Below are 27,997 nucleotides of genomic sequence, written 5' to 3'. Positions count from 1 at the left end.
ACCTATGCTGTGGTCCCTAAACCAACATGCCCTACCATATACTAGGGACTTATAGGTAGGTTAACTTAGCCAATTATAATTAGCCTAATTTGCATATCCATTTTACACAGAGCACAGGCCCTGGGACTGGTTAGCAGTACCCAGGGCACCATCAGAGTCAGGAAAACACCAGCAAAAAGTGGAAAATGGGGTCAAAAAGTTAGGGGGCCTCTGCAATCAGCCCTGTTTTCTCACACTTGCAGTGCTGCCCTACCCCAATTCTTTGTAGATAAGACCCCCAATTTCTAACATTTACTCCAAACAAAAAATCACAAGTTAACCCTTTTACAATAAAGATACTTGTTTGCAGCCGCTGCCCATCCTTTAGGGCGGAGGGGCCACGCCCCCACCCCACCTTTTGCCCCTCATGAAGAGTGTTGGTCAGGCTGAGCAAAGGTCAGCCTGACAGACATTGTTCATGTTCAGATCAGACAGCCAGGATCGAGACATGTAGGATTTGCACAAACTCCTGGCTGCCTGAGCTGAACTTTGCTGGTCTGAAGAGGTCACAGCTCCTATGGGCGTGACTTCCTATGCTCAGCAAAGGTGTCTCGAGTCCCTTCCCCTCGGTGACGAGGGGAAGCGTCACCAATTGAATTCACCTGGGCACTTCAGGTTTAAGCCCTGAAGCGCCCAGGGTGAGGGTCAATCGGTGACACCTCGTCACAGAGTGGGGAGGGGTCAGAAGTCTCATTGACCCCATCCCAATCTGTGACGAAGTTGGGACTGCTGCCTTCCCTCATTGGCTGACCCAAGGTCCGCCAGAGAGGGAAGGCAGCAGTCCCAACTCTCCTGGGTCCTCCGAGCTGAAGGTAAGTGTGTGTGTGTTTTTTAAATTAATGTTTGGTGGTGCGTGTATGTTTGAATGTTGATGAGTGTTGTGAATGGATGTGCGTGTGTATGTGTGTGAATGAATAAGTGTGAGTGTGCTTGCCGCCCGCCCCCTTCCGTCCTAAAATTACCGGCCACCACTGCTTGTTTCTGGTCTCCCAGACACGGAATTGTGTTCTAATATTTAGATTATCTCAGACCTGACCCCTTCTGAAGATGGTGATCACTTTCAATTACACTTGCATATACACTCTTAATCATCAATATACTTTGTCGTCACTTATTTTTATTTATTACTGCTATCCACAATTAAAAGAGTAGCAGTCTTAAAGTTACTTCAAAAGTTGGTTGTTTATAATACTTTATTGTAGAAACCAGGATGAGGGAGCTATGTAGAGTGCAAAAGCAACACAGTATGGGCCAGCAGTTACAGAATTCTTATGTGAGGTGTGCAAATGGAACACATATCAAAATAACTCAAACATTTAACTCTGCATAAGTAGGTTGAATATTGATACAATATTTCAGCTTGTAATGAGCCTTTCTCATTTCACCATTGGTCCTCTATACCCTCATGTTTTTCCCAACATGCATCTCTTGTACCAACGCTTTAGCGTTAAACTGTTCTTTAAAGATACTCTTTCTGTACTGTATACATGCTGGAGTCCCCCGTTGGCAAATGAATCACAGCCTGTAAAGTGCCCCTTTATGACCACTTAAATGATTTGTTTGTAGAACAATATCTTATTATGTGTCCCTGTAGGAATTGGCATTGCCCACTTGCTGTGTTACCCCAAATTACTGGCATCACACCCGGTAGATTTTCTAAGCTTCTAAGGAAAATGTGACCGTTTTAAAGAAAAGAAGAGCTTGCTGGTGACTCTGGCTAAGAAGTCAGGCATTCTTGCTGTAGAATCTCTCATCTGAAGTGAGTATGTACATAGTCCCATCCATACCCAAAATCAGTATTCAGAATTTTGCACGATATGATTATTTATTATACCCTGTTAATTTGTATATGATACATATTAGAGTGGCTCCAAATTTCATAAACCACTCGGTAGATGTTATACTAATTAGGGCATTGATTAATTAGGCCCCAATCATATTTAAGCACACTCCTCTAGCCTATTAGTCTGACGCCTATTTCAACACCCCATACAGCAATTGATCTATGTATCTAACCCCACTTCTGTAGCACTATCATACATACTGGAGGGGGTGTGTTGTCTCACACAGGGCTCCTGTATCATTTCATAAGATGTTGACCAAGGCTTCCAGTTCAATATAAAGGTTCAACCAGAAGCTTAGTACTACTTTTCTTCCGTCTTGAAACACATAAATTAATCTCTGCTTGCAGTCATGTTTTACTGGCTGTGTTCATGCATAGCAAATGCATCAGAGAATGCAGATTTCCATTCTCTGCTTCGTTAAGATGACTTTAAAACATGGCAATCAAATACACTTTTTATAGCCACTTCATTCAAAAGGTAGCCTGCGTTTTAAGGCTGCAAATGCACCATTCACTCTAACAGTTTAACTGCACAAATTACAGGGTCAATGTTAGCATATAACAAGGTCCATATTGTACGTAACAGTAAAATTACAAATAGAAGCCTTGCTACGCGAGTCATACAAATCTGGGCGCTGTTCATGCCTTAGCTTAGACTCCCATGAGCAACGACAGGTCTAAGAGCCCGATATAGTGCTTCTGGTTGGTTAAGATGCAGTTCCTGCCAGACCCATGGACAAGTCTGTAAAGTGTATCTGGTTTGAGCTTGAGTTCGTAATAAACCTTTTAACTGTATCCCTGATTGGATTTTTCCTTCTGAGGCCACAAGGCAAGCATGATTATGATAAGCATGTCAACAGATTTCATCTCTGCCTGGGTACCATACTGTGGGTCATCGATGACTGCAACACTGAAGGTGTAGGGAATTTCTGGGATGTGGGCAAGGCAAAAAATATGTAACAAGGCCTCAAATTTCCCTTTATTAGGGTCGAGCGCGCAAGCTCTCAAGCCTGCTGTAATCTCTCTGTGGACATCCATCAGTTTGGTTGGTTCGTGGGCTTGCCTTTTTCAAAACTGCTTGATTTTATTTGTGAAAGGCATGCATACATCATGCCTTCCCCAGTGTTTACCTCTCCTCAAGCGCACCAGTAAATTTCTGAAAAAATATGAGGCACCATATTTTCGGCATGGGTTCTGGACTACTTTTTATTTTTATTTGCTACACAACATGGTCTCGCTGGGCAATAGTCAAGCGCTTTGCATGAAATCGACCCTGTTATATGGATAATTGCACTTTTGCGGATATGTTTGACTGTTTCTTTTTGTGTGCTCCTTCACGCTCACGGTGTGGCGCTTTAAACCGGCTCGCTCATGTAAAGCTGTATTACTTTTCATTTTCATTCTATGTGGCACTAAAAGTCCAGTTAGGACTTTATAACGCGAATCGCTCTAAGTCGAGCAAATGCGGGACCCATTGCATTGCAAATGCTTGTTCTTCTTGCTGCCACTGGCTTTGGTGGCGCTGCCCACAACTATTGTTTCCCACTTACCAACTCCCCTTCACTTTATAGTTTGGTGTTGTGTTTATGATACAATAATGTGTATGCTGATTGATCTGTTTCCATTTCTGTTCAGAGGATGTTGGCTTCTTCTTTGGGAGGTAAACGGTACTTTCCAATGCATCTCTAACAGTGTTTTTTTATGGTCCATAGCATGTGCAGTGATGGGTCAGTACTGCCGGGTACATTAGCACAAAAATGTGCATGTAGTGAGGTTTGTCTAGTGACCGGCAACAGTTTTATTTGGTTTTTACATGGTGTGTTTAATTTGTTGAAAACCCAATGATGCCCATGAATTTATTTTTTTAGATTTCTGTACACAATTTTGCAACTTTAACACGTAATTAAACATGATCCAATAAATATAAAAAATAAAAGTGTGGTCTAACAAGTTTTCAAGCAGGAATGAGGTCCGCAATCTACTCATGTCCATAATATACGTTGAAAAGTGATACTACAATAAAGTTTCAGTCAGTACTAAAATGGTTTTGCTTCTACTTTCCTCTCTATCCCAGCAAAAAGGTCTGAAAAGGAAACTATTTTTTTAAAATTGACTTTAAATATTGTCGCTTGTTCTTTGAGAAAATAAAAATACGTCTAAGTGCAACCGACTATACCTGTACATCAGGAATGTTGTAGTGATTTGGTTAGAAACAATCATTCATATCAACACTTTTAGGCCCCGATTTATACTTTTTTGCACTGGATTTGCATCATGTTTTTACACAAAAGCGGCACAAACTTACAAAATATAATTGTATTGTGAGTTTGTACAAAAAATGACGCAAATGCGACACAAAAAAAGTATAAATAAGGGCCTTAGTGTTTTTTGGTCTGAAAACTCATTTCTTTCTATTGTAGTTTTACATAGAGCGAACTCGCCATGAAGGTATTAAAACTCTTTACATGAGCTAAAGTCACATTACACAACATCACATTCATTTTTTTGATTCTTTTTTGGGCACAGGGAGAATGAGCCCAGAATCACAGGATGTTGAGCCCACGCAATACTTCAACCTGGTTCCCCTGTACAAAACCTCGGCAGCTCTTGTTGTAACATCACACCCCCTCCCCCATTACAGCACCTGACTCGTTACAACATACTTGCGAATATAACATTTCTTTCTGAGATTCTCGTTTACTTTCTCTTTTCAGGGAATGCTACATTAAACTAGTGGCGAAATTAATCGAATTCAGAAAACCACAACTGTATGAATATGCACTTTATGCCGCATTTTACCTTCTGTAACTGGTTTAAAACATTTGGAGAATAACATGAATATTTTAGTTTCCTTTAAGAGACAGTGGGCAGGAACTAATAATGTGATATGTTTCAGGAAGTGTTAACAACATGTATTGTGCAATGTATTGAAAAAATAAAAACAAATGTATTACTATCAAAAGCATTAGAATTTGAGCACATACCAGTCTGCGTATTTCCCGTTCACATTCCCGCTTGATCCGGGTGATTTCCTCCTGATGCAGGTGATACACACTCCTGATCTCTGCGGCCTTCATTTTATCAGCTTGAGCAACCACAGTCAATGCCTCTTCCACCTGTTTTTTCGCACCCTTTAGCTCAGAAATTTCTTGTTGCATTTTGACTTTCTCTAATTCGAAGTTTTTCTTGGCTTCTTCTCTGGCTTCGCTGTAAAGGACAGTCTTGACCTTCTCCGGGGCACCATCGCGCAATGCACTGACCACAGCCTGCAATCTTTGATTTTCATTGTCTTTAATTTTAATGACCCGCAATAGCTCCGCCTCATGTTGTCTCAGTAGGGTTTCTCTTACAAGTTGCAGCTCCTTCATTTTCTCTTCATGGAGTTTTGCCTTAAGTTCTGTCACCAACACAATATTTTTATGCTGTTCGTGCTCTTTGATCTGCTTTACTTCCTGGTTTTTGTCCCTTTCCAACTTGTTGGCCTAAAACAATAAGTAAAGGTAACTATTTGTGTGAACAATAAGGCATCTGTTAACATATAACCATTGATCCCAGTACTTTATTTGTAAAATTAAAATGTACAATTTGATAAATAGTTTATTCATACTCCTCTGCAAAGAAAAGCCAAACTTTAACATGATTAGGATATAAACAATTACTGTTCAGTGTGATGCCACCAGATTAAGGAAATGGTAAAAGTAAAGAGATATACACTTTAGATGAGCAGTAAATACTGTCGTCAAGAGATTTCACACGATAAAAGCAATGACTGGAAAGGTTATTAGAGACGACTGCAAATAAATGAAAAGTTGGTATGTTGGCAATGACTGCAAATCATGTTGGCAATGACAGCAAAGAAACGAAAAGTGATGGTGATTTATCAGTAGGTAGGTGAAAACTGCAAACATTGTTAGTAATAAGAGCCAGGAATGAAAATGGTGAATTGCAGTTACCAAAAATACTCTTGGGCCACATTAGTGCCTGTTAGAGATGGGGTCTTTGGTTGACAGTCAGGTTACCCCCTGTCCAAGCAAGGGCCCTTACTCAAGTCAGGGTAAAGGAGAATCACACTCAGTTAACCCCCTCTCACCACCTTGGTAGCTTGGCACGAGCAGGTAGGCTTAATTTCAGAGTCTAGGTGTAAAGTATTTGTACCAACACACACAGTAATACTGTGAACCCTTAAAAAATGACCCAACACAGGTTTAGAAAAATATAAAATATTTTATCTAAATAACCAAGACCAAATACGATAAAAACCCACACTATATAATTAAAAATACGAATTTAGCACTTAAAAGCAAGAAAACAGTGATCTGAGGTGAAAACACTACAAGCTGGTAAAACACGGCGTCGTTCACGGAGTCGGTCGACCCCAGGTACGGTACCTTTAGAACAAGCTGACAAAAGGCCGGTGCAACGAGTCGGGGACAGCGGCTTCACTGAATCTGATGTGGCGTCAGTTCCGGTACAACAGGGCAGGAAGACTGCAGTGTTCCACAGCGGGGTTGGGTCCTCTCTACAGGGCGGCAGAGATGAGGCGGCATTGGATACAAAGTCGGTCCCTTGGTTCCAGCAGATGCGAGTCCAGCAGAGTTACGATGTTTCGGGGTGACCTCACGGGGTGGCTATGACGTCACAGGGCCGCAGGCGCTACGATGATGTTGGATCGTCACAGACGTTGGACTTACGACACTCCGGTGTCACCGAAGTCGGGCAGGATCAGCGATTGCTGCGACGGGAGGCCTACAGGGTAGTCGGACTTCTACAAGGTCCACGGCCTCAGGTCAGGTGGCGTCGTGGTTCCGGGATAGCGGCATCATCTCACAGGGTCATTGGATTCGCACTCAGCGAGGTCCACAGCCTCGGGGCAAGCGGCGTCGCAGTTCCGGGCAGCGGCGTCCTTCACGAAGTCGCACAAAGTCATCTGGTGTCAGTAGACTGGTTTCTCTCCCTGAATTCACTTTCAGGGGTCCAGGAGCTGTAATTGCACCCTCTGACAAGCTAGAGTCCACAGCAAGTAGACTAGGTTCTGGTTGATGAAGCCTTTGTTGTCCCTGATGCTTCAAAACAGGAGTCAAGCTCCACTCCAAGCCCTTGGAGTCACTTCTCAAGCAGGAATGCAACAAAGTCCAGTCTCTGTCTACTTGCACAGGCAGAAGCAGCAACTGCAGGATAGCTCCACAAAGCACAGTCAGGCAGGGCAGCACTTCTCCTCACACTGCAGCTTTTCTCCAGGCAGAGTTTCCTCTTGAATCCTTGAAGTAATCTAAAGTCTGGTGTTTGGGGTGCTCTTCTTATACCCCTTTCTGCCTTTGAAGTAGGCCTACTTCAAAGAAAAGTCTCAAATGTCTGTGAGATCCTTTCTTGTCCAGGCCAGGCCCCAGCCACACACCAGGAGGTCGGAGTCTGCGTTGCCCACTCCTCTCTTCCCCTCTAGCACAGATGGCTCATCAGAATATGCGGGCTACATTCCAGCCACCTTTGTGTCACTGTCTAGGGAGAGGTGCAAGGAGCCTAACTGTCAAAATGACCCGACAGGGAGTTCACAAAACACACAGAGTCACAGAATGGTTTAAAAAAGAAAATGCCTACTTTTTAAAAGTGGCATTTTCAAACACACAATCTAAATACAAACTTTACTAAAATATGTATTTTTAAATTGTGAGTTCAGAGACCCTAAACTCCATGTGTCTATCTGCTGCCACAGGGAATGTACGCTTTAATTAGATTTAAAGACAGCCCCCATGTTAACCTATAAGAGAGATAGGACTTGCAACAGTGAAAACCAAATTTGGCAGTATTTCACTGTTAGGACTTGTAAAACACTTAAGCGCATGTCCCTCCTTTAACATACAATGCACCCTGCCCTTGGGGCTACTTAATGCCTACCTTAGGGGTGACTTATATCTATAAAAAGGGAAGGTTTAGGCCTGACAAGTGGGTACACTTGCCAAGTCAAAATGGCAGTTTAAAATTGCATTCACAGACTCTGCAGTGACAGGTCTGAGACATGTTTACAGGGCTACTAATGTGGATGGCACAAGCAGTGCTGCAGGCCCACTAGTAGCATTTGATTTACAGGCCCTGGGCACCTCCAGTGCACTGTACTAGGGACTTACCAGTAAATCAAATATGCCAATCATGGAAAGCCAATTACATACACATTCTATTCAGGAGCACTTGCACTTTAGAACTGCTTAGCAGTGGTAAAGTGCCCAGAGTAACAAAAACAGCAAAAACAGAGACCAGCACACATCAACATTCTGGGAAACAGACCCAAAAAGTTAGGGGAGACCACACCAAGGATGCCAAGTCTAAAAGTGCCCCAATATTAACAAACATTACACAAACTACCCTCATGGGCCACACTCAAATTTGCTACATGGTGTAAGTACATATTTGATTTAGGTACTTGTTACCTGGACATCAGGTAAAGCTAAAAGGTCATTCCAAAATTACACTAAGGGCCTGAATGAAAGTTTAGTGGTCAGTTTACTCTGTTACAAGCTCAATGGTTCTCCTGACTGCATTTTTATAAATGTATTACATCTTTTAACATTTGTAATAAGCCGCACGGGATCTCTGTCATGTTTGCAATGGAGTACCCTTCTGCCAAACTCTAAATCAGGACTAAAATTCTTAATGCAATTTCCTCTTCCCACCAAAATACTTGAGGGATTCACAGCAATAGCAATGGTCATTATAAAGTCAAATAGTGTCTATATAAATGTTAAAAATGTGTGAGCACTCACAAATGGCCACTGCTTGCTTCTAGAGTTAATCTCCAGTTACTATACTTCTAGTAGCACTAGACAGAACATCGACAGCTGATATCTTGCTTTAGTAGTTTAATAAAGACTCATCATTGTGTATAACATATATGAGGAAAATGTGCTCTCCAAATTTGAGTACTACGCCATTCCTGAAGGCTCAGGATTGTTGAATGCCTTGTGAAAACAGGTATAATACTGCTAATGGACGTCCTCACATTCGTGTCAATGGGGCCGAATACTTGAGGACACAGGTGCTCTCCTGCATAAGCTACTGAAACATTGTTTCAACAGCCCTCGACAAAAAAAAAATTGGATGTAGCAAGCTGACAGACTAATTTTAAGGAAACATGATCAAGCGCTGTACTGTCATCATGTGAAACAGTGAATAACAATAAAGTTTCTGATTGTGTATTCAAAGCGTGCATGGATAGAGAACAGCACACTTAGGAGGCCAAACCTTCAAGGGTCATGGCTCATACCTTTGGCTTTCCACAGACCTCTACTTAAGAATGCAAAATCAGCTAGCTTAAAGATATCTTTCAACCTTAATGAGGCCATACTTGGGTTATCCACTCTTGTGATGGAGTAAGCCCCATTTCCATAATAGGGCAATTCCACGGTGGTCTATGGATCTCAAACACCCCAGAAGTCATCAAAACCAGTAACCATCAATTCTTATTTTCTCAATGGAGACCCACTTTTGTGTCATAGCTCTGATGTGCTGAGTGCTGTAAAATGAGGATGTGGCACCCAAAAAGAGGAGTCATAGGTAGCGACCAGAAATAAAAAGCAGCTAAAGTCACAGGATAAAAGTCTGGCCGAAAATGGGGGAATTAGCAGTAGAATGTGACCCAGAATTACCAGTTCCCACAGTAATTCCTCATTTCTTAGTTGCTCTCTAGGCTCCAACTAGTAATTGTCTCGATATTCCCCATCCCTGCAATTACCCATACCCATGATCTCACTAACTCTGGAGACACTCGTAATGAGGGCCTTACACAGTAAAGAAAAGGGTAGGCTTTATCGACAATTCAAGTGGAGTGCACGGTGTCAAAAGGACAGCTGGACAGATAGTGCAGCATGAAGGGTAAGCAGGCTAGTTCTGCACTTTGATGGCACACCCATATGTATGGAAAAGGCTGACTGGTCAGTTAGCTCTGAGAATTCTGACGTTAATTGTACTAATCTATTGTGAATATAATGTACGTTGGCTGACTGCTCATCAAGATGTATTTCTTGTTAAAATCTGTAAATCTCGTGGCATCTTATTTGCTCTGAAATTCATGGTATGTGTAGTTATTTAACCAGCATTGTCAGTGCAAGACAATAGGCTAGGTTCCATTAACAAATTAGACGGGGACACTGTCACTCGCAGACATTACTGCTTCACAAGTGTTTTATTTTTATTATGACTTTATGAACACTTAGGCATGAAAAATTTCCCAACATTAATCATAGTAATATACTCGTTTTGTTTTTTTGTTTATCTATCTACGTTGCAAGCAACTTCATTGCAATGCGCCATTCGTGCATTATTCAAACGCAGGAAAAGACTAAGCAATCAATAATATATGATTATTGATTTTAATATTCAACTATTTTTTGCATGAGCTTGATATATGGGACCGCCTTGAAAGTAATCGGACAAGTAATATGGAAACCTTTGTCTGATTCCCACTTTTGCTCTCTATTTTGTGGCATTCACTTCCGGATGTCTAGTTCAAAGACAATTTATCACAGATCAACCAGCCATTACTGCACTAGACTGTGCCAGCTGGGGATCGTTAACCTTGTCAGTTTGTGACAAAAAGTCCTTTTAGACCAAGTAACCAGTTTAACGTCCACATACATGAAGGCCATGTAAAATGATTGTGTGGAGAATTACAGCTTCTACTACCACCTACAGACCAATGGAGCATTTTAACAAAATGGTCAAGAGCATGAAGCAATTTGTGGCCCCATTAAGGCAGAAGTGGGACATTTACCTTTTATGTCCTCTTTTTGCAAACAGGAAGGTGCATTGGAATAGTGATGAGTTCAGAACCTATAAAATGATTTTTGGTAACGCTGTCTGAGGTTCTCTCACCCTTGTTAATGAGGGTTAAGAAGGTAATCTAGGTGCTGTGGTTGACTAGATAATGTCACAGCACATGTAGAAACAAAGACTAATCCCATGTCAAGCCAGGGTTTCATCATGGATTTGTAGTATCAAAAGGAAACTATGACTGTAAATGGCCAGGAGTGTTCCTAATGGAGCCTATTAAAGGACATACTTCAGAAGACAACTGGAGTGGTGCCTACACTCTTTTGGAAAAGATCAATGATGCAAATTGTATACTTTGTGTCAGGCCCACTATGAAGCCCCATGGCATGTTCCATGTAAAAAGGGAAAGGCTCTATCACCAGCAAGTTGAACTCATAGGTCTCCTTCTCACTTCAGATAAGGAAGAGGAAGAGAGTGAGTTCTCTTTGAAATGCTGCCACGAATTGAGCAAGGCAGCTTCTTTTGACATCCCAAGCACTGATGAAGTATGAGTCCGTGTTAGGGTGCTTCTCTGAGTATTTTTTATTTTTTACATTGCATCTGATGCCCTGACACAGCAACGAGTTTACCTGTCAAGTGGAAGGCACACAGAAGTGTCGTGGGCAGAGCCATGGGTAGGTATGCCACCAAGAAACAAACCAAGGATACAATTATAGATAAAGCAAAGTTAATACCACCTCAACCTGAGGTAGAAATAGAAAGAGCTGTGACAACAAACATTTCAGACACACCCACTCAATGAGTTGAATAAGACAGAGAACTAATTATCAGCTTGCAGAGAGGGTCAGACAAGAAAGTTAATGTCAAGAGGCTCATAGTTGGGCATCACAAACAGGAATTCCACCAATAGTAGACATGGTGTTTGCAAAAAAGTAAACAATTTGACGCATGGATGTAATGAATAAGATACAGCATCAGCATATATCTAGAGGGCTAATATAGTGCAATCGATTGGGCTTACAACTGATACTTAAGTAGTAATCACAGGGCAGATACGAGAAGCACCCTAACCTGGGGCATGTGAGTTTGTGGTCCAGCTATATCAACCACACATGATGGATACTGATCTTTACACAAAATGTGTTCCTTCTACCAAGTGCAGATTAACATTTGATATGTCTGCTTGCTTGCAAGGTTGATCCACCAGATTGTTAGGTCAGACATGCAAGACCATTTCGAGTTCCTTAATGTTTCCCGGGTTACCTTTCTAAAAATGTTATTTTTATAAGCTGCAAAAATGAATTGTGACACTCTTTACTCTTTTTCCACACATGAACTTGTTCAACTGATTTCGCCTAATACTTTGTTTTCACTGATCATTGGTCAGGGTGTGCGTGACAAGTGAAGGGAGGGGGAGGAGGCTGTAAAACGTGTAATGCCTGACTGTCAAAGTTTGCACAAGCATGTGGGTAGCATGCCAAAGGCAAGTCATTCGGTGCATTTCCACTCCTCCCACACCCTTACCAGGGTTGGAGACACATGTGAGGCAGTCTAATTCAATACAACAGTCACCTAGCCAATTGAGGCAGCCAATCTGTTTAATATTTGCGCATGCCCAGCAAAATGTTCACCAAGTAAATTCAGAAAAAGACATTTCCTCCAACCAGAAGATGCTTTAAAACCACTTTGTATTCTGACAAAAAGATATATACTGTACATTGATAAAATATAAAAGTGAGAGCTATGACAGTCTTACAAGTTAAAATATCAAGATGTTATTTATTACAGTATCATAGATTAGTAGTTGCGCTTCTCTGGGCTACATGCCAATTCCCAATTACAAAGTAAAATACCAGGATGCTCTTTATGAAAATATCATAGTTTAGTAGGTGCGCTTCTCAGGATTGCATGCCATTGACCAAAACACACATAAAATCCTAATAAAACAAAATACTTTTGGCGCTGTGACAATCTCACTGTGCGTGGTGTACAATTACCAAATTCCCAACCACATTATTCCCAATTTTAACAACTATGGGTCGTTGTTGGTGGACTAAAGCCTGTGCCATCACACTCATATCATTCATTTAGAGCATTATTCACTAAGCACTAGTGTGATTCAGCTGCAGGCACGATAGTGGAATGGCATCAAAACATGCTAAACGGATTATAGTAATGGAATTTCATGTCTGCGAACACTAAAAGCCTCGCTTCAGCAGCCTGCACTACTCAATTGACATTTATTAGCTATCTGGTTACATTCATCAGGCAACACCTAATGTTCTATCCAACATGCACGCACTAAACTTATGCCAGTAGGCACAATAATCTACACATGGCATCACACTATAGACCTCATTTTCACAGTGCAGTATGCTTCTGTATATACCTTCGTTTGCCAAATCTCTACATGAGCAGTTATAACCCTGGAGCAATCTTAAATCACAAACAGCACCCACGACACATACCGCAATCAAGAAAAATGGAAAATACATCTGACACTTGCTCTGTCAATGATTGTTTTGCCTTGGATTTCACACATATTTTTGCTGAAGTTGCTGGTCCTCGTCAATCTAAAAAATGTGGCTAAACACAAATATTTTTGGTCTCAAAAATACTCATTGCCTTAGTAGTTCCTGGCAGCAAAGGGAACGTCTTTGTGTGTCAATGCACTCCATGTCCAAGGGCAGAATGCAGTAACTCACAGTGAAGTAAGCTAATGGCTGAAGTGGATTGGCCCACTGCCCCTGTTTTTTAAGTAGTGGCAGGAGGCAAAATGTAAATAACACAATAAGAGACTAATAGAAAAAGAGTGCTGTAGGAAAGCCCAATAATAATAATAATAATAATAATATGTTATGAATATAATCTTAGTGAAATCGAAAGGTCTGGGCTAACGCCAGACTAAAATGTAAGGGTGATAGCATGAATATTTCCAATGGCATGCCTGAACTAAATCTAATCTATTCCCAACATACAGCTTCTCAGTCTGAAAAAGTCAATGACAGATATGTTTGATATCATATTGTCTACGAATACAAGCCGTAAACAGATTCAAAACATCCTGATAAATAACTATATTCAAGGACAGCAGAAACAAACAGTAAATAAAGACACCAATTACAACAAAAATGGTGGCCTAATTAATATCTTGAAGACAAAAGGTATTCAACATCCCATATATCTTGGAGACAACAGATGATGGGAGGAATGCTTGCAAGTCGTCTAACCACTGTCAATCTCTAGGGGTACTATTTCAATCCATTCTTCTTTTGACCACCAACAAACTGTAAACATTCCTCTCATAGTCTTTTGCGTGTTTTAAGTAACACCCTAAGTCACCAAGGATATGACCAGACCTGGGTCCCTTGCTCACAGTGCCACTGCAACCAAGCTGCACCAGACTGATGAGCCCCAATCAAGGGGGAACTGGCCTTGGGTTGATTGTGTTCTGAATCACGGAGGACCTGGACTGGCACTTTAGGCTGGGATGTTCCTACTGGGGCAGGGTCAAGACTGATTTGCATTAGGCTGGGTCCAAACTGAAGTGACACTTATTGCAAGCATTCCTCCCATCACCTGTTGTGTGTTTCTTATACCTTATTGCGAAACATATACCAGGGATATTAATAAATAATACTTCGACAACAAGGTCTGCAAGGTACAAATCCAACTAAAACAAATAATCCATAATCCACAGGGTTGAGTGCTCTGACAACGAAGACAGATGTTGAAGTTGTTTTGGGATATACTATTTAGTAACATATTTCTTTTAAAATGTCGTTGATCTGCTCTGCATTTGCTACCAGATTTGCAGCTCACTATAGAAGGACAGCATCCATTTGCTGGGTTACTGGCTTGCCTTTCTTTCACGTCTGCACCACTTGACCAACTTTGCTGTCACAAATATTACATTTGAAAGAATACCTTTCTCTGGTAAATATTAGTACACTGCATGGTCATCTGGGCCTTGTCCACATCTTGTTTAAAAACCTAGCAAATGTTCATTTTGAGAGTTGTTTGGGAAACACCTTTTAACCTCTTCCTAGTATTCAGATAGGTAACTTAAAGCCTTAAGTCAGAAGCTGTAGTCCTACCTTTAGAAAACCAAACTTCGATCAATCTGAGCCAGGGAATCGCAATCTTATATCACACATAACATTTCCATTGCTTCAGTGAGGTGAGTTGTTTCAGAGCCGTTCCACCCATTCTTGTAAGGTGGCAATAATATGGGCAGTTCTCAAGCAGGTCTCAACCGATTAAGAAAAAAACAGAAAGTGTTGCTGGCTGAGTGGGAACAATGGTCACAGTGATGGTGTTGGGGCCCTTATAATCCTTTATGTGTCAGACCCTTTCAGCACTGTTGGTCACTGAGTCTTTCTACAAAGACTCTATAGGTCTGGGACACAAGATTCCACTTCAACTCAAATACAGTCCCTTCTGTCAAAGTGGAAATGTCACCTTTTCCTTTCATGCTGAAGAATGAAGCTTTGGGGATCACCAGGCCCTGTCCTAGCTTTAGTATCTAATCCCAGTAATCAGTTGCATTGGCTCCTTTGGGTTGGATTAACCCAACCATAAGGGTGACATGCAGCCACCCTTCTAATCAAATACCTGACCAAGGGCATCTTTAAAAAGCTTGCAGACGTAGAAAGTTAAACCCAGCAAGAAAACAGAGGTCTGCAGTGTGGGGTTCAGCTAAGACATCCCATGCACTGGGGACAGGAGCCTATATTGCATTACACTATTTAATATATTGAAAAACATTTTAGTCTACAAAGATATGTCACCAGCACCTCAGATTACCTAGGCATTGAAGACACAGGTGTTTTAACTGATGGTCATCAGTAAAATGTTCATATGCTTGCCTTTCCCTTACGCGGTGCAAGCAATGGTTACTGTGCTGAACTGAATACACAAATATGTCAACCAATCCCCATGTGTCACATTTCCATAGTTCCCCTTTAAGCACCTGAATGAACTCTAAAATGCAGCAGCCAGGGATATGGCTTAACCATCAGTACAAACCTACTAAGCCTCAGCTCTTGCTGACTGCCATTGTTCTTCTGTTGAAAAACCTGTCAAAATCAATGCGCTCTCTTTCACCCAAGAGGTGTTCTCAAGAACAAGCAACAAACTAAAGAATTGCCTTCAGCGAACCTATGCCCTCATTCTTACTGCCCCAGTCTATCCCAGACAGTAGCAGTAAGATACTTCTGGGCATATAAATCCACCACGGGCATCCATTGGAAAACCACATCAAAAAGCATAGCACAGCTTGCGTCATTTTACGACAGTCGGGCGCCATATTAATAGAATGGCGCAAGCCAGTGCTAAACTTGGGCTAGCGTCTTAAAAAAAGATGCTAGCCGGGTGGCGGTGGCGGTAGGGGAGGAGGGGGTTGTGCGTCAAAAAATCACGCTGGCCTGGTTAGAGGCAAAAAAATGCCTCTAACCAGACTAGCACCATTTCCTGGCACACAACCACCAAACACATGACTCCTGTCTTATGAAAAATAAGCATCATTGCCACCGCCCCAATGGCCAGCACAGGGGAAAAGTGTCCCATGGGCATGGCCATCGCACCCTGTGTCATGCAGGGGGCCCCAAGTTAGGGCCCCTGATGGCAAAAAAAAAATATTTAAAAAATACTTACCTGAACTTACCTGGGATGTTCCCATCCTCCGGTGTGCCATTGATGGGGGTGTTCCTGGGGCTTGGGGAGGGCACCTGTGGACCGATTCCATGGTGTTTAACCATGGGAACAGGTCAAAGGTCCCCTAATGCCTGGTCTGACCGAGGCGTTAAATAATGGTGCTAAGCAAACTTTGCACCATTATTTAGCCCCTCCTCCCACCAGTGCATCATTTTATCACAGGGGGGATATATATGGGGCTACGGGGATAGCACACTTTTTTGGATGGGAACGCCTTCTTTGCATCTCATTGACGCAAGGTAGGTTCATTCATCCAAAAAATGGTGCAAACTCCTATAATTTGACGTTAGACGTGTCTAATGTCAAAATATAAACATGGAGTTAAGTTTGCCTTGAATTTGCGTAAAAAAATGATGCAAATTCATCGCAAAAGGAGTATAAATATGGGCCGAAGTGCCACGAAATGCAATATTTAAATATTTTTTGGGCCCTGCTTTGAGCTATCTGTTGCAGGTTAATGCAAACCTTGACCTTAACCATAGGATACACTATTAAACAATCAGGCCATGTTCTCTTGTGACCTAGACAACATGGATTTGAAAGTATAGGAATACGATGAAGATTAAAGTTGACATAAGATTACTTTAATAGGGCCCGGATATGAGGGGAGAATATGCATAGTGATTTCAGATACATGCTAGGAGAAATTGGGAAAGGTAAGCCTGTTTGGATGTAAAGACAATTTTGGTTTGAAATATGATCGGTTTGATGTAATGAAGGATTATGGTAAATGCTAAATTTCTTTGAGTCATTTTTGTTATTTTGCCAGCAATACGGAATATTAGGCGAATGAGAATAAAATAGCAACGTAAATAGATCAACAGCTTGGTATATATGGGAGTACTATTGTGCAGAGATGTCTTATGGGTGATGGTTTCACAATTTTTCAACTTGTTATATCACGGGGGTGCGTCAATAAGGAAGAGTTTCACATTTGTGTGGATAAACACAATATGTTTCCCTAAATACTACATGTATGATTCAGTGTGTGACGGGATTAAGATAGAGGTATCTACTATACATTGTTCTATATGTTTTTATGACCACACAGTACACGGGGATGTGGAGAGAAAATTGTAGCATAATTAAATAGAGGTTCCCACTTGCTTCACAGGGGAGTGGAATATCATTAATGACAATACCATTGATGTGGAGTAGAAAATATACAATACTATGTATGTGTGTAATTACATCCCTGATGAAGTCACTGGGTTATTTCACAGACGAAAAACGTGTTAGCTGGAGTCTGATCTGAAGCTGAAGTTCTGATTTGAAGACGAATAGTAAATAAATCGTGAAGATAATAACATTAGACAATTTTGGGACATGTGCCTTAATATGTATAAATGGTTTTGCTGCAGAATAGGAATAAATAGAGCAAGTTACAAAGCCTACTCTGCAGAATGCAATACAGTGAGGAGTAACTGGGTCAGTGATGATTTCAAAACGAGCTGTTTAATCATGCAGTGTTCATCAGAACTGAGGCCCTTGAGGGAGAAATTAACTTATCTATAAACAGACAGTTTTAGATGGGAAGGAGTTGATATTAAAAAAGAAGAGCAAAAGTGGATATAAATAAACCACTTGACGGAATATTGAGATTATCGAACGCTCCAAGGAAGCTTTTGTTTTTCAAACAGGTAGAGCAGAAGTGTAGATAGAACTTTACAATATGCGTGCCACTCGAAACTGCCAGGTATACCCCTTTTTTCAATGTGACCTCTTTCACAGAACGGTGTGTTTTTTTCTTGCGAGATTGAATGTCATGTTGTAAGACATATGACGGATTTTCAATGCCATTCTGCCCTTGCTGCTTTGAAAGCTAGCCATTTGTTCTCACCCTATCGCTTAAGACATCATATAAATCCTGAGATAAGTTATAAGCCGTCATGAAAAATGCTCAGCTCATACTGCAGAGACTGCCTAATCAGACAGCATTTTAAAGTAAATGCGGAAGTAACCTTGAAGGAGGAGAGGCCCCTAAGGATATTATTTCTTATGGAGGATGGGCCAAGAAGCCACGGACCTTATCTTGGCTTATCGTGCGTTACATTAAATTACTTAGTTTTTATGTCGTCATTGAAAACTTCTTTAGGAAACATACTTTTAGTTTAAAAAAAAACAAAAATCTGGTTTACTGAAAGTCTCAAAAAGAAAGACTGTTAACTAAAAGAGGTAAAATTAAGCTGCCCCCTAGTGTTTGGCTCCTATCATAGTCTGACCTGTTACTCCGGCATGGACACATCCTTCACTCAGTGTTGGCCATGCAGGCGCTATCACCCCAAATCACCATTGCTGGAGTTTGAATAATAAAATAACCAGGACAGATGACTGTGAATTAACGTGGCAAGCCAAACAAAGGGTAAGATAAATATTTATCAAGAAAACCTAGGGATTCCACCTGTGTCAAATAAATAAAATCAGGCAGAATATAATATTATCTAAAACGGTAAGTATGCATTTCTAGTTATTTTTTCCTAATGAAGGTGATTTTAACTGGCAAATAAAGAGCTACAGAAGAAGTGAGTGGGTGTAGGTGTGTAACCCCCTCCTTAACTCTACAAGTGACGACTAACATCGTTGAGCGCTGGTGATTTATTCTTGTGTTCGCCCATGTGGACATTAGAGCGGAGCCTCAATATAAATAATTACCGCCATTACAGTGATCAAGAGCTGGGCAGCCTGATACATTCAAGCAGTGTAACACAGCAATAGGCTGTAAGAGAGAGAGATAAAGCATTAGTAATGTCCATAGGTCTGGCTTTAATGTGCTGCACCGTGCACTCACAAAGGCAGACCCCTTCTTTTCCACACACGCAGGTACACTTCTCTCAGTGAACTTTTCACAACTCACCTTCAAAGACTCAGGCATCACGCAGGCACACTACTCCCCATAAACACACATAGGCATACCTCATTCTACACTCATGGAGGTAGACTCCTCTCCTGCTCTCAGAGGTGCACACTACCCCTATGCTTAGGTAGGCACATCTACACCATTCAACCTGCCCTAATACAAGCACACAACTGACTTTGCATGTAAACAGGCACACCACTTACTCTGTATGAACACAGAACTATCATCCACTCACATAGGTACTCCCCTCACCCTGGCAGTCACAAACATGCCCTCTTTGCACTCAGAGAGGCACCTCACCCCTTGAATTTGCTCAGGTGTACACATCACTCGCCTCACCACTCACCCTGCATGCACATAGAAACAGCTTGCACTCACAAAGGATTCACCTTAGTCCAGCACCCACCACTCTCACAGATACTGCACTCTCACAGACAAAACTCACAATACAATCATACAGACACCTCCCCCTTACACTCAAACAGGCATATTTGCCACCCTGCACTCACAAGGACACCCTGCATTCACTACCCAACGTGCACTCACAATGGCACACCTTGCATCATGCATTCATAAAAACGCACCACTGTACACCTATTCGACTGCAAGAATACAGCCACATCGGTCTACACCCTTTAATCTGACATCCTGCACCCATATATGCATAACTCATTCAATACCTCTTCCCCTGCACTCATACAACTTGTACTCATGCAAGTACATCTCTCATCCTACATTCCTACAGACACACCTCTCACACAGGCATACCAATCATACCGTACACACACAGACATCAATCACGTAGACAGACCTTTTGCCGTGCACTCACACAGACACATCTCTCGCCCTACACTTACAAAGACACAACTCTCACACTGCCCACCTCTGCAACTGTAAGCAAGCAAAAGGGGACACCACCCACCCTGTCTGCAATCAGCTCACTCAGTACACATACAGGCATACCACTAACCCTGCACTTGCAACAGACTTCCTCTAACTCTGCACTCATACAGGCATAACTTACACTGCACTATACAGGCATCTCTCCCCTTGCATTCACACTTGCATACTACTGACGCTGGACTCACAATGACACAATACTCACACAGACAACATGCACCTTGCACTTACACAAACTCTACTCACTCTTCACTCACACAAGTAACACTCACACAGACATTAGTCACACAGGCACACCACTCACTCTGCACTCACATAGATGCCTCTCACCCTTCACACCTCTCCAACTGCAAGTATACAGGCACACCATTCACCCTTTATGCAAACATCTCACACTTTATGCACAGTTTCAGCAAACACATCCGCCTTGTGAGTTATCATAGAGCATGTAGGGTAATTTATCCGACAATCCATCCATTATTACACACATAGATACATACATACATACACAGACTTACTTACATAGATACATATGCATATTCACTGGAAAAAACAAAGGTAACAGGTTTGTTATAGTTAGGCTGACGTTTTACCCACATAAAAGCAGAGAAACGCAGCAGTTATAGTTATTCTTATGTTAAGAAACTTGTGGCCTAAATTTACGTAGTGGCACAAGTTATAGTTTCATCAGAAAAGTATAACTTCACTATTTCTATGATTTTGTGTGGTAAAACATCAACCTAACTATAACTTTCCTGTAATCTTTGGTTTACTTCAGTGAATTTCTATGTGCTTTTTAACGTAAATTAATATATAAATAGCATATCTTAATTCATCCACCACCAGGCATGGATTTTGGGTGAGGGATTTTTTTTCTGTTGGACTTCGGATCCCTGATCCACTGTGGGTCGCACTGTGCGCCGCGGTGAATTTGCGTCTGCAGGGTTGGGCAAAATAAATTGGGACATTTTTTGCCCATGAGGGGTCCCTTAGAAACCCCTCCCTCTGTTCTATGGGGTCAGCATACCTCTATCCTGACCCTTTCTGTGTGTTTTTATTTATGTTTGCTCACTGGGGAACCAGTCAAGAAACAAAATGGTGGCTGCACCTTTCCTTTCAGGTTGAGGGCAGCCAATCAGGGCCTTGCAGATCAGTGAAGGATCTTCACCCCCAGATATCTTTATTTTTTTTCCTTGAATATCTCCAAACCTGCTAAACAGATTTACACTACTTACTAATAGGGCTCTCTCTAGAAAATGATCTAACTTTCTGCAAAATTTGGTGTAGCTCTGTTCAGCGGTTCGTGCTGTAAACGTGTCTAAAGATTGCAAAATCCCTATTGGCATAGAATGTGGGAAAAAGCATTTTAGGACCCCCACTTTTCTCGGGCCCTGTTTGACAAAACACCCTGAAACTTTTCAGACAGCAGCTGAACTAACTTGCATACTATTTTTCAAACTTTCGTGAAGATTTATCAAACGGCACAAAATTTATTAGCAAAACAAAATATGCTTCGACTATGGGAAAAGTTGGTCCTAACTATAACTACCTACTGGCTATTTCCAGTAGGTAATGTATGTAACTACATACATATGTACAGGGGCTTTGCATCAGCCCTATTCTGACATTTGTCTGTCTGATTGTCATTTTTGTTCTGCTTCCTTCCATTATAGAATACAGCATGGATCAGTGGTTTAGCCCACTTCAGCCATTGTCTCTATTTTCCTGAGTGAAGGCATTTTGCTTGATCATATGTGCATTGCTGTCTGGAAATGAGTTTGCTTCTTTACAACGGCTGGTGGGTTAATCCTTTACTTTCCCCTTCTCTCATTTTACAGGTCCCCACTAAATTCTTCATTGCTCCTTTTACTATTATTATTATTTTTATGCACAATCAGAAACTCACCAGACAGTGCTATGGGGCTCTCTTTTGCTACTTATTTTATCAGCAACGTGTCGCATCCCCGTGACCACTGCTTCTAAACTGGTTTGCCAACTTTGAGTTTTATTGTTCATAGTGGAAAACTGGTTATCATTCTAAGAAGAACAGACCATCAGTTCTAAAAGTGTTCTAAAAGTGTTGAGCATGTTTAAACTTTAAAAACAAAACTATGTACAATCGCATTGAAAAACAGCGGAACGTTGATATGTTTAATTTTTTTTTTTTTACTATTTAGGTGGCAAAATTTTCTTGTTTACTACTTTTATTCTTCTAATTTATCTTTGATATGCTTGTTGATTTTGGTGTGTTTTATAGTGATGGATTCCTGGGTCAATCCAACAATGATTCAGTACGTGGATTGATGAGTGCAAGCATGTGTGTAAGAATTTATTTATGATAATATGTTGAGTGCCTGAGCATATTATTATCCGAAGAAGTACCTTCACTAATTAGCCAGGTCCATTGGTATTGGTAGTGGTTGTTTTCATAAGTGGCATATTCTACAACCAATAAAACACAGCAACCTCGATGGCTCTGCCTATGAGAAGATTGCCTCTCTAACGTCATTGAGGTATGTTTTTATTATAGTAGAAAAGTCTGGACTCTTGGGGCATATCGTGAAGAGCTGCATTCGCTCAGCACATAGCCGAGTGCCTGCTTTTTGCATTTAAGTTGTCTAATGTTATACATATAACTCGGAATTAATCCATGAGTTTCCACACAGGAAGGCACAAAGTTGACTTGTACTCTCTCCTTTTCATGTATTAATATAGAGAGGTTCTGAGCTATATATATAGAATTTAAACATAACAACAACATAAAAAGTGGTGCTTGGTTCTGAGTTGAGGCAAAACAGGTTCCCCAGGATAAGCATCCAAATGTTTCTGTGAGGTAACACACAAGTGCAGTGCTGAATTTGTGAAAAAATTAAGTGCCAGGGCTCTCAAGGTGCTGTGGATCGCACCATCCATTGTTCCTGCCAGTGCTGTCAATCACAATCACTAACCATCACACTGTTAGGGGGTGGAGCTTGCTGGGCTGCAAGATGGCTGCAAGCTAATTGAGCTCTGTAGGCCACTGGCAATCCGTATCGATCCTGCAGCTCCTTGACCTCTAAACACCTATAATTTGAACCCCTGGGCACTCTTCCACACTCAGTAACCCAGAATCAGTGACCTTGACTGGCTCAGAAAGGCCCAACCACCGGAGCGGCGGTGCATGCTGAACGGCAAAAGGTAGGCCTGGTGACGACCTAATTGCTGCCTGTCGCACCTGGCGGGCTCCTCGGGCCGATCAGGTAGCTGTGGCTGCCCACTGAGGAATCCAGCAAGTTCCACTGGGGGGAATAAGGCCGCTCCCATAACTAACAGCAGGGCCGGTGTGGGGAGCTGCCCTCTGCCTCTGTCGGGGTTGCACCTGTCCGGCCCCTGAGAGGAGGACTGAAGGCAGATGATGCCAGTGGGTGAGAGGCAACGCCCTGCTGTTGACGTCTCAGGGGAGTCCCGCTGCCGACACTGATCTGAGGAGCGCACGCAATTCTCCCCCAGTCCTGAGACACAACCCTTCACTGTTGCTTGGGTCCCTAAGGAGCGTTTAGATCAATCTACAATGCGGGGCCATCTTTGCTTGTCCGCGTTCTGGATGAACCGGGAGGCGCGCTGTGGCCTATGACAAAACAGAGGCAGTAAGTGCATATGTGACTTCTCTTTACAGACATTACAAGGTTCTTGCTTGCCATAACTGCCTCCCTCACCGTAGTCCCTTCCACCTTCCTACGTCTCCTGGATCATCTGCCCTCAATTGCTGCAATGAATTAGTGATATTGCTGCGGCCATCTCCACACTGCTTTGCAGTGATCCTTCAACTGAGTCATATGTACTTAGGTAAGGCAACGTGAGTTGCCCATTTGTCCAGTGCACAGAGATATATCATTCATGGTTGTTCTTCAATATTACAAGGACCCCCCTGATTGTTCCGCGTATTCTCCACTATGGGTAACACAGACATAACCCAGGCTAAATTCCATTTTGAGCAGCACAAGTGTCACAAAGCTCGTGAAGAGTGAATGGATGACACAAGACTTGATGTAGGTGATCCTGCTTCCGAGGTAGAACCAGATCTAAAACATATCCTCACAGCCATGCAGCACAGTCCTGCCATGATTGATGGCAAAATTACTCCTTGTCCTTCAGGATCGAAATGATGACTGAGAGGCTTGATAAGCATGCTGAGCACCTCGACACAACTGAACACAGAATCTCTGACATTGAGTACGATCACACCACCATTAACACAACGCAACCGAAGATAGACAAAATGCTTGCTACCCTCCAGGCCAAGGTCGAGGACTTAGAGGCCTGTTCCCTTAGGAACAATCTGCGTGTAATGGGTATTTCAGAATTGACATCTATTGACAACATGGAGAAATATATCTAACAGGTGCTTGCTACATTGTTGGGCTACAAAACATTTTCCAATATGTTTGTTGTCGAACATGTGCACCGATCGGTGGCGCCTAGGCTGCCACTTAGGCCAATGACAAGCAAACTCTTAAATTACAGAGATCGAGATGCGGCCCTGAGAAAAGTACGTGAACTTAAAACTCTGCAGCATGAGATATCTGATATCTCTCTTTATCTTGACTTCACCCAGCAGGTCCAAGTGGCACAAAGACTCTTTCTCCCGTCTAATTATCAACTACGGGATCCTCATCTGGTTTACAGCATGCTTTACCTGGCCAAGCACAGAGCCATGGTTGATGGGAAACCGTTACTTTTCACAGGCCACAAGCAACTCTCTCAATTCCTGAAGTGCAGGGCTGCTGCAGGTAGTCAACGAGATTCACCTGCCTCAACTCCCCAAGGGGAAAGGAGAGAACAATTGGTTGTCTAACACTGCTACCCATCCATTCTCACCTCTCTTCCATTACAGGTTCTAGCATTCCAGTGCCTCCTGAGGACACGATGGTGGGAGTGGCTGTCACATCATTATTGGTCACATTTTCAGCTAGATGAAATGGGTGCTTGGCATGTGTTAATTTCATGCAGACAGACTGTTGCTTGGTGGAGCATCAGGTGAAGCATTTACCAAATTGCTTAGATGGTGTTATACAGAATTTACTGCACTGTCCACTTGCACTAATGCGGGTAGACAAGATGACTCGATGGGCCATGACATATACCATTTGCCAAGGGAGGGTTGCCCTTTCATTGTGAAGTAGGGGTTTGATAACTTAAGTTGAGGTGGCCCGATGGGAGCAACATGGAGGAAGACCTTGTAACATCTGCCCCATTGTGTGTTCCACATTTTCTAAAGGCTGGTTCCACTGCAGGGTTGACGGGAGGGATAGGGCAGGCATTTGTGTACAATGACAGGCTGGTTAGGGGATAGCCTGTCGTGGGCGGGGTGAGGGTAACACAGATTAAATGTGTTACTGTTTTTATATGTTTCATGCAACAGTGAATGTCAAATTGTCAGCCTGGATTAGGTACAGCATGCTACACATACTTGACACATGACAGAGCATGCTACAGAGACCACTAGTCCCAGGGGTACTACTAACTTGAAACTGTTAACGTGGAATATTAGAGGTCTAAATCAGTGGTTCCCAACCTTTTGATTTCTGTGGACCCCCACTTTAACATTAATGGAACCCAGGGACCCCCACTGAATCATCTTGGGAATCCGGGGACCCCCATCTGAGTCATTACTGGAAGCTGGGGACCTAATTTGTCAGTATTTGTTAATATTTTTCAATTTTCTAGGCTCTCGCGGACCCCCTGAGAAGGCTTTGCGGACCCCCAGGGGTCCCCGGACCACAGGTTGGGAACCACTGGTCTAAATGATTATAGGAAGGTATGGAAAGTGGTGGCTTATTTGAAGAACCATCGTATTGGCAATTCTTCAAGAAACACATCTTTCCCCAGACAGTACTGTCCTCACCCCACGCAGATTACAGAGTCAGTTCTTAGCAGCTGGGTTTACCTCCCATGCACAGGAGTATTGATTTGGGCCACTAAGTCCTCAGGAGTACACTTGCAAGAATATCCGAAAGACCCAAGTGGCAGATGCGTTTTAGACTACTGCATCAAAGGGGACCTTAAGATACTGTTAGTGATGAAACTATGATGATCCCCAATTTTATCAAGATCTATGCGCAAGACTGGCCGGCTGGGCAGGCATCCCAGAAGTTTGTTTGTACATGCAAATGCTTGCCTAGGACATACTCAGACCAGTCACTGGTACTACTGTCCGTAGAAGCCTAAAGTTGACATGTGGCCCCGTTCATATGGCACGTCCCTTCTAACGCATTGCTAGGCACAGCATTTCGTAATGACCGGGCCCAAGACATAGAAGATTCTTTTCGCATAAACGTAAACTTGGTCTCTAAATTTGGCACTGTATGGGAAACCTTTAGAGTGTACATTGGAGGGATAGCAATTGTGAAACAGGCAGGTGTCCTTAAATCATTGCTTGGTCACCTGACTCACTTGGAGAAAGAGATAGCGTGCTTAGAGAGGGAACACCTGGCATCTGCTGACAGATGACTGCTTGACATCATCCACGAAATGGCACAAAATGAATGACACAAAACGTAGTTCAGCATATGGGGAAATACGCCACAGCCCACACATACGGGGAAGGCTACCACCCCAGTGTGGCGTTGGCAGCTATATTGCACACCATTAGGGCATTTGACACAATTTTAGAAGTGCTGGATGAGGTCAAACTGATCAGAGACCAGGTAGGTGTTGCATTGGTTTCATGATTATTACACTGCACTATACGGATCTAAAATAACTCCTGCTATGGCTTCAGTGTTAGATTACCTTAAACACATAGCAATGGCCTGGTTGACAAATGCACACAGGGAATATTTAATGGCACAGCAGAAACCAATGGAGGAACGTGCCTTCTACAAGGCATATCAAGTTCTTTTAATGCCACACTTGATAAAATTGTATGAGGAAATGGCCAAGATAAGGAAATGCCGCCATGAGAGATGCGCTAATTATCACATTGCTTATGCCTGGCAATTCTCCACAGCACTTCTCTCCATAGAGACCCCTTTCCTTAATCAATGTAGACACCAAACTTTATGCAAAAATTCTTGCTGACAGATTTTCGTCACTTCTGCAAGATGTGGTGAAGTCAGAACAAGCAGGATTCATCCCATGCCATAGCCTGACAATGAATCACAGAAGCTTATTTGGCAATATACAGCACATAGACCCTGTGGTGCAAGTGGTGGCAGTTTTCCAGATGTCAAAAAGGTGGTTGACTCAGTAGAATGGGACTTTATGAAGGAGGTGCTACACCGTATCGGGGTGGGGGAGGTATTTCTCCAACTGGTACAGACCCTTTATGCCACTCCAATGGTGTAAGTGAGAATCAATGGGGCTGTCTCTGACTCAATATCCATCACCAGGCGCACTAGGCAAGGTTGCCCACTATCACCCATGCTATAGTGAGTCGTGGTGGAGCCCCTGGCGTGTGCTTTGAATGAATATCATAGTCACAGGGCATCTGCATCCCAGTCTACATCTTAATAATATCTGCTTACGCAGACCGAGTTATTCATCCGAGATCCACTCCATATTTTACACCTGTGCTCCGAGAGGTCACTCAGTTTGGCGGTTTCCCAGGTTCGAGGATTAATTGGGACAAGTCTATAATGTTCTCTATGACCCTGGCCATGACTCCAATACCAATGCATTTCCCTCTTAAATGGAAAATGGATTTAGCGTGATACTCAGGAATACAAATTCACACGGACCCCGTGATTGTTATGTCAGATAATTATGGAAGAGCAGTACAAAAACTAACTGAAGCTGTGGAACGGTGGATCAAACTACCTTTTTTCCTAGCAGAATGTATTGCCATCAGTGGCGGCTGGAAATTTTAGGAATGGTTGTAGGTTACACCTGCACACATACATCTC

At 42.4% G+C, this 27,997-nt stretch overlaps 1 protein-coding gene across 6 annotated transcripts in view; it reads right to left on the bottom strand.

Annotated features, from left to right (window-relative positions):
- The window catches only part of JAKMIP3 (Janus kinase and microtubule interacting protein 3), a 698,412-nt gene that overhangs the window by 383,902 nt on the left and 286,513 nt on the right, over positions 1–27,997 (bottom strand). For all 6 annotated transcript variants that reach the window (XR_011204932.1, XM_069239747.1, XM_069239745.1 and 3 more), the window contains exon 3: positions 4,867–5,364. Coding sequence is in view for 5 of the 6 variants with exons in the window: in XM_069239747.1 (XP_069095848.1) it covers positions 4,867–5,364 (498 nt within the window). In the remaining variant the exon portion in view is untranslated. The remainder of the gene's footprint in view (positions 1–4,866; positions 5,365–27,997) is intronic.

The sequence above is a fragment of the Pleurodeles waltl genome, chromosome 6, assembly GCF_031143425.1.
Source record: "Pleurodeles waltl isolate 20211129_DDA chromosome 6, aPleWal1.hap1.20221129, whole genome shotgun sequence".
In the NCBI taxonomy this organism is placed as follows: domain Eukaryota; kingdom Metazoa; phylum Chordata; class Amphibia; order Caudata; family Salamandridae; genus Pleurodeles; species Pleurodeles waltl.
The sequence above is the reverse complement of the archived record's forward strand: the minus strand, read 5'-3'. Positions and strand labels throughout refer to the sequence as shown.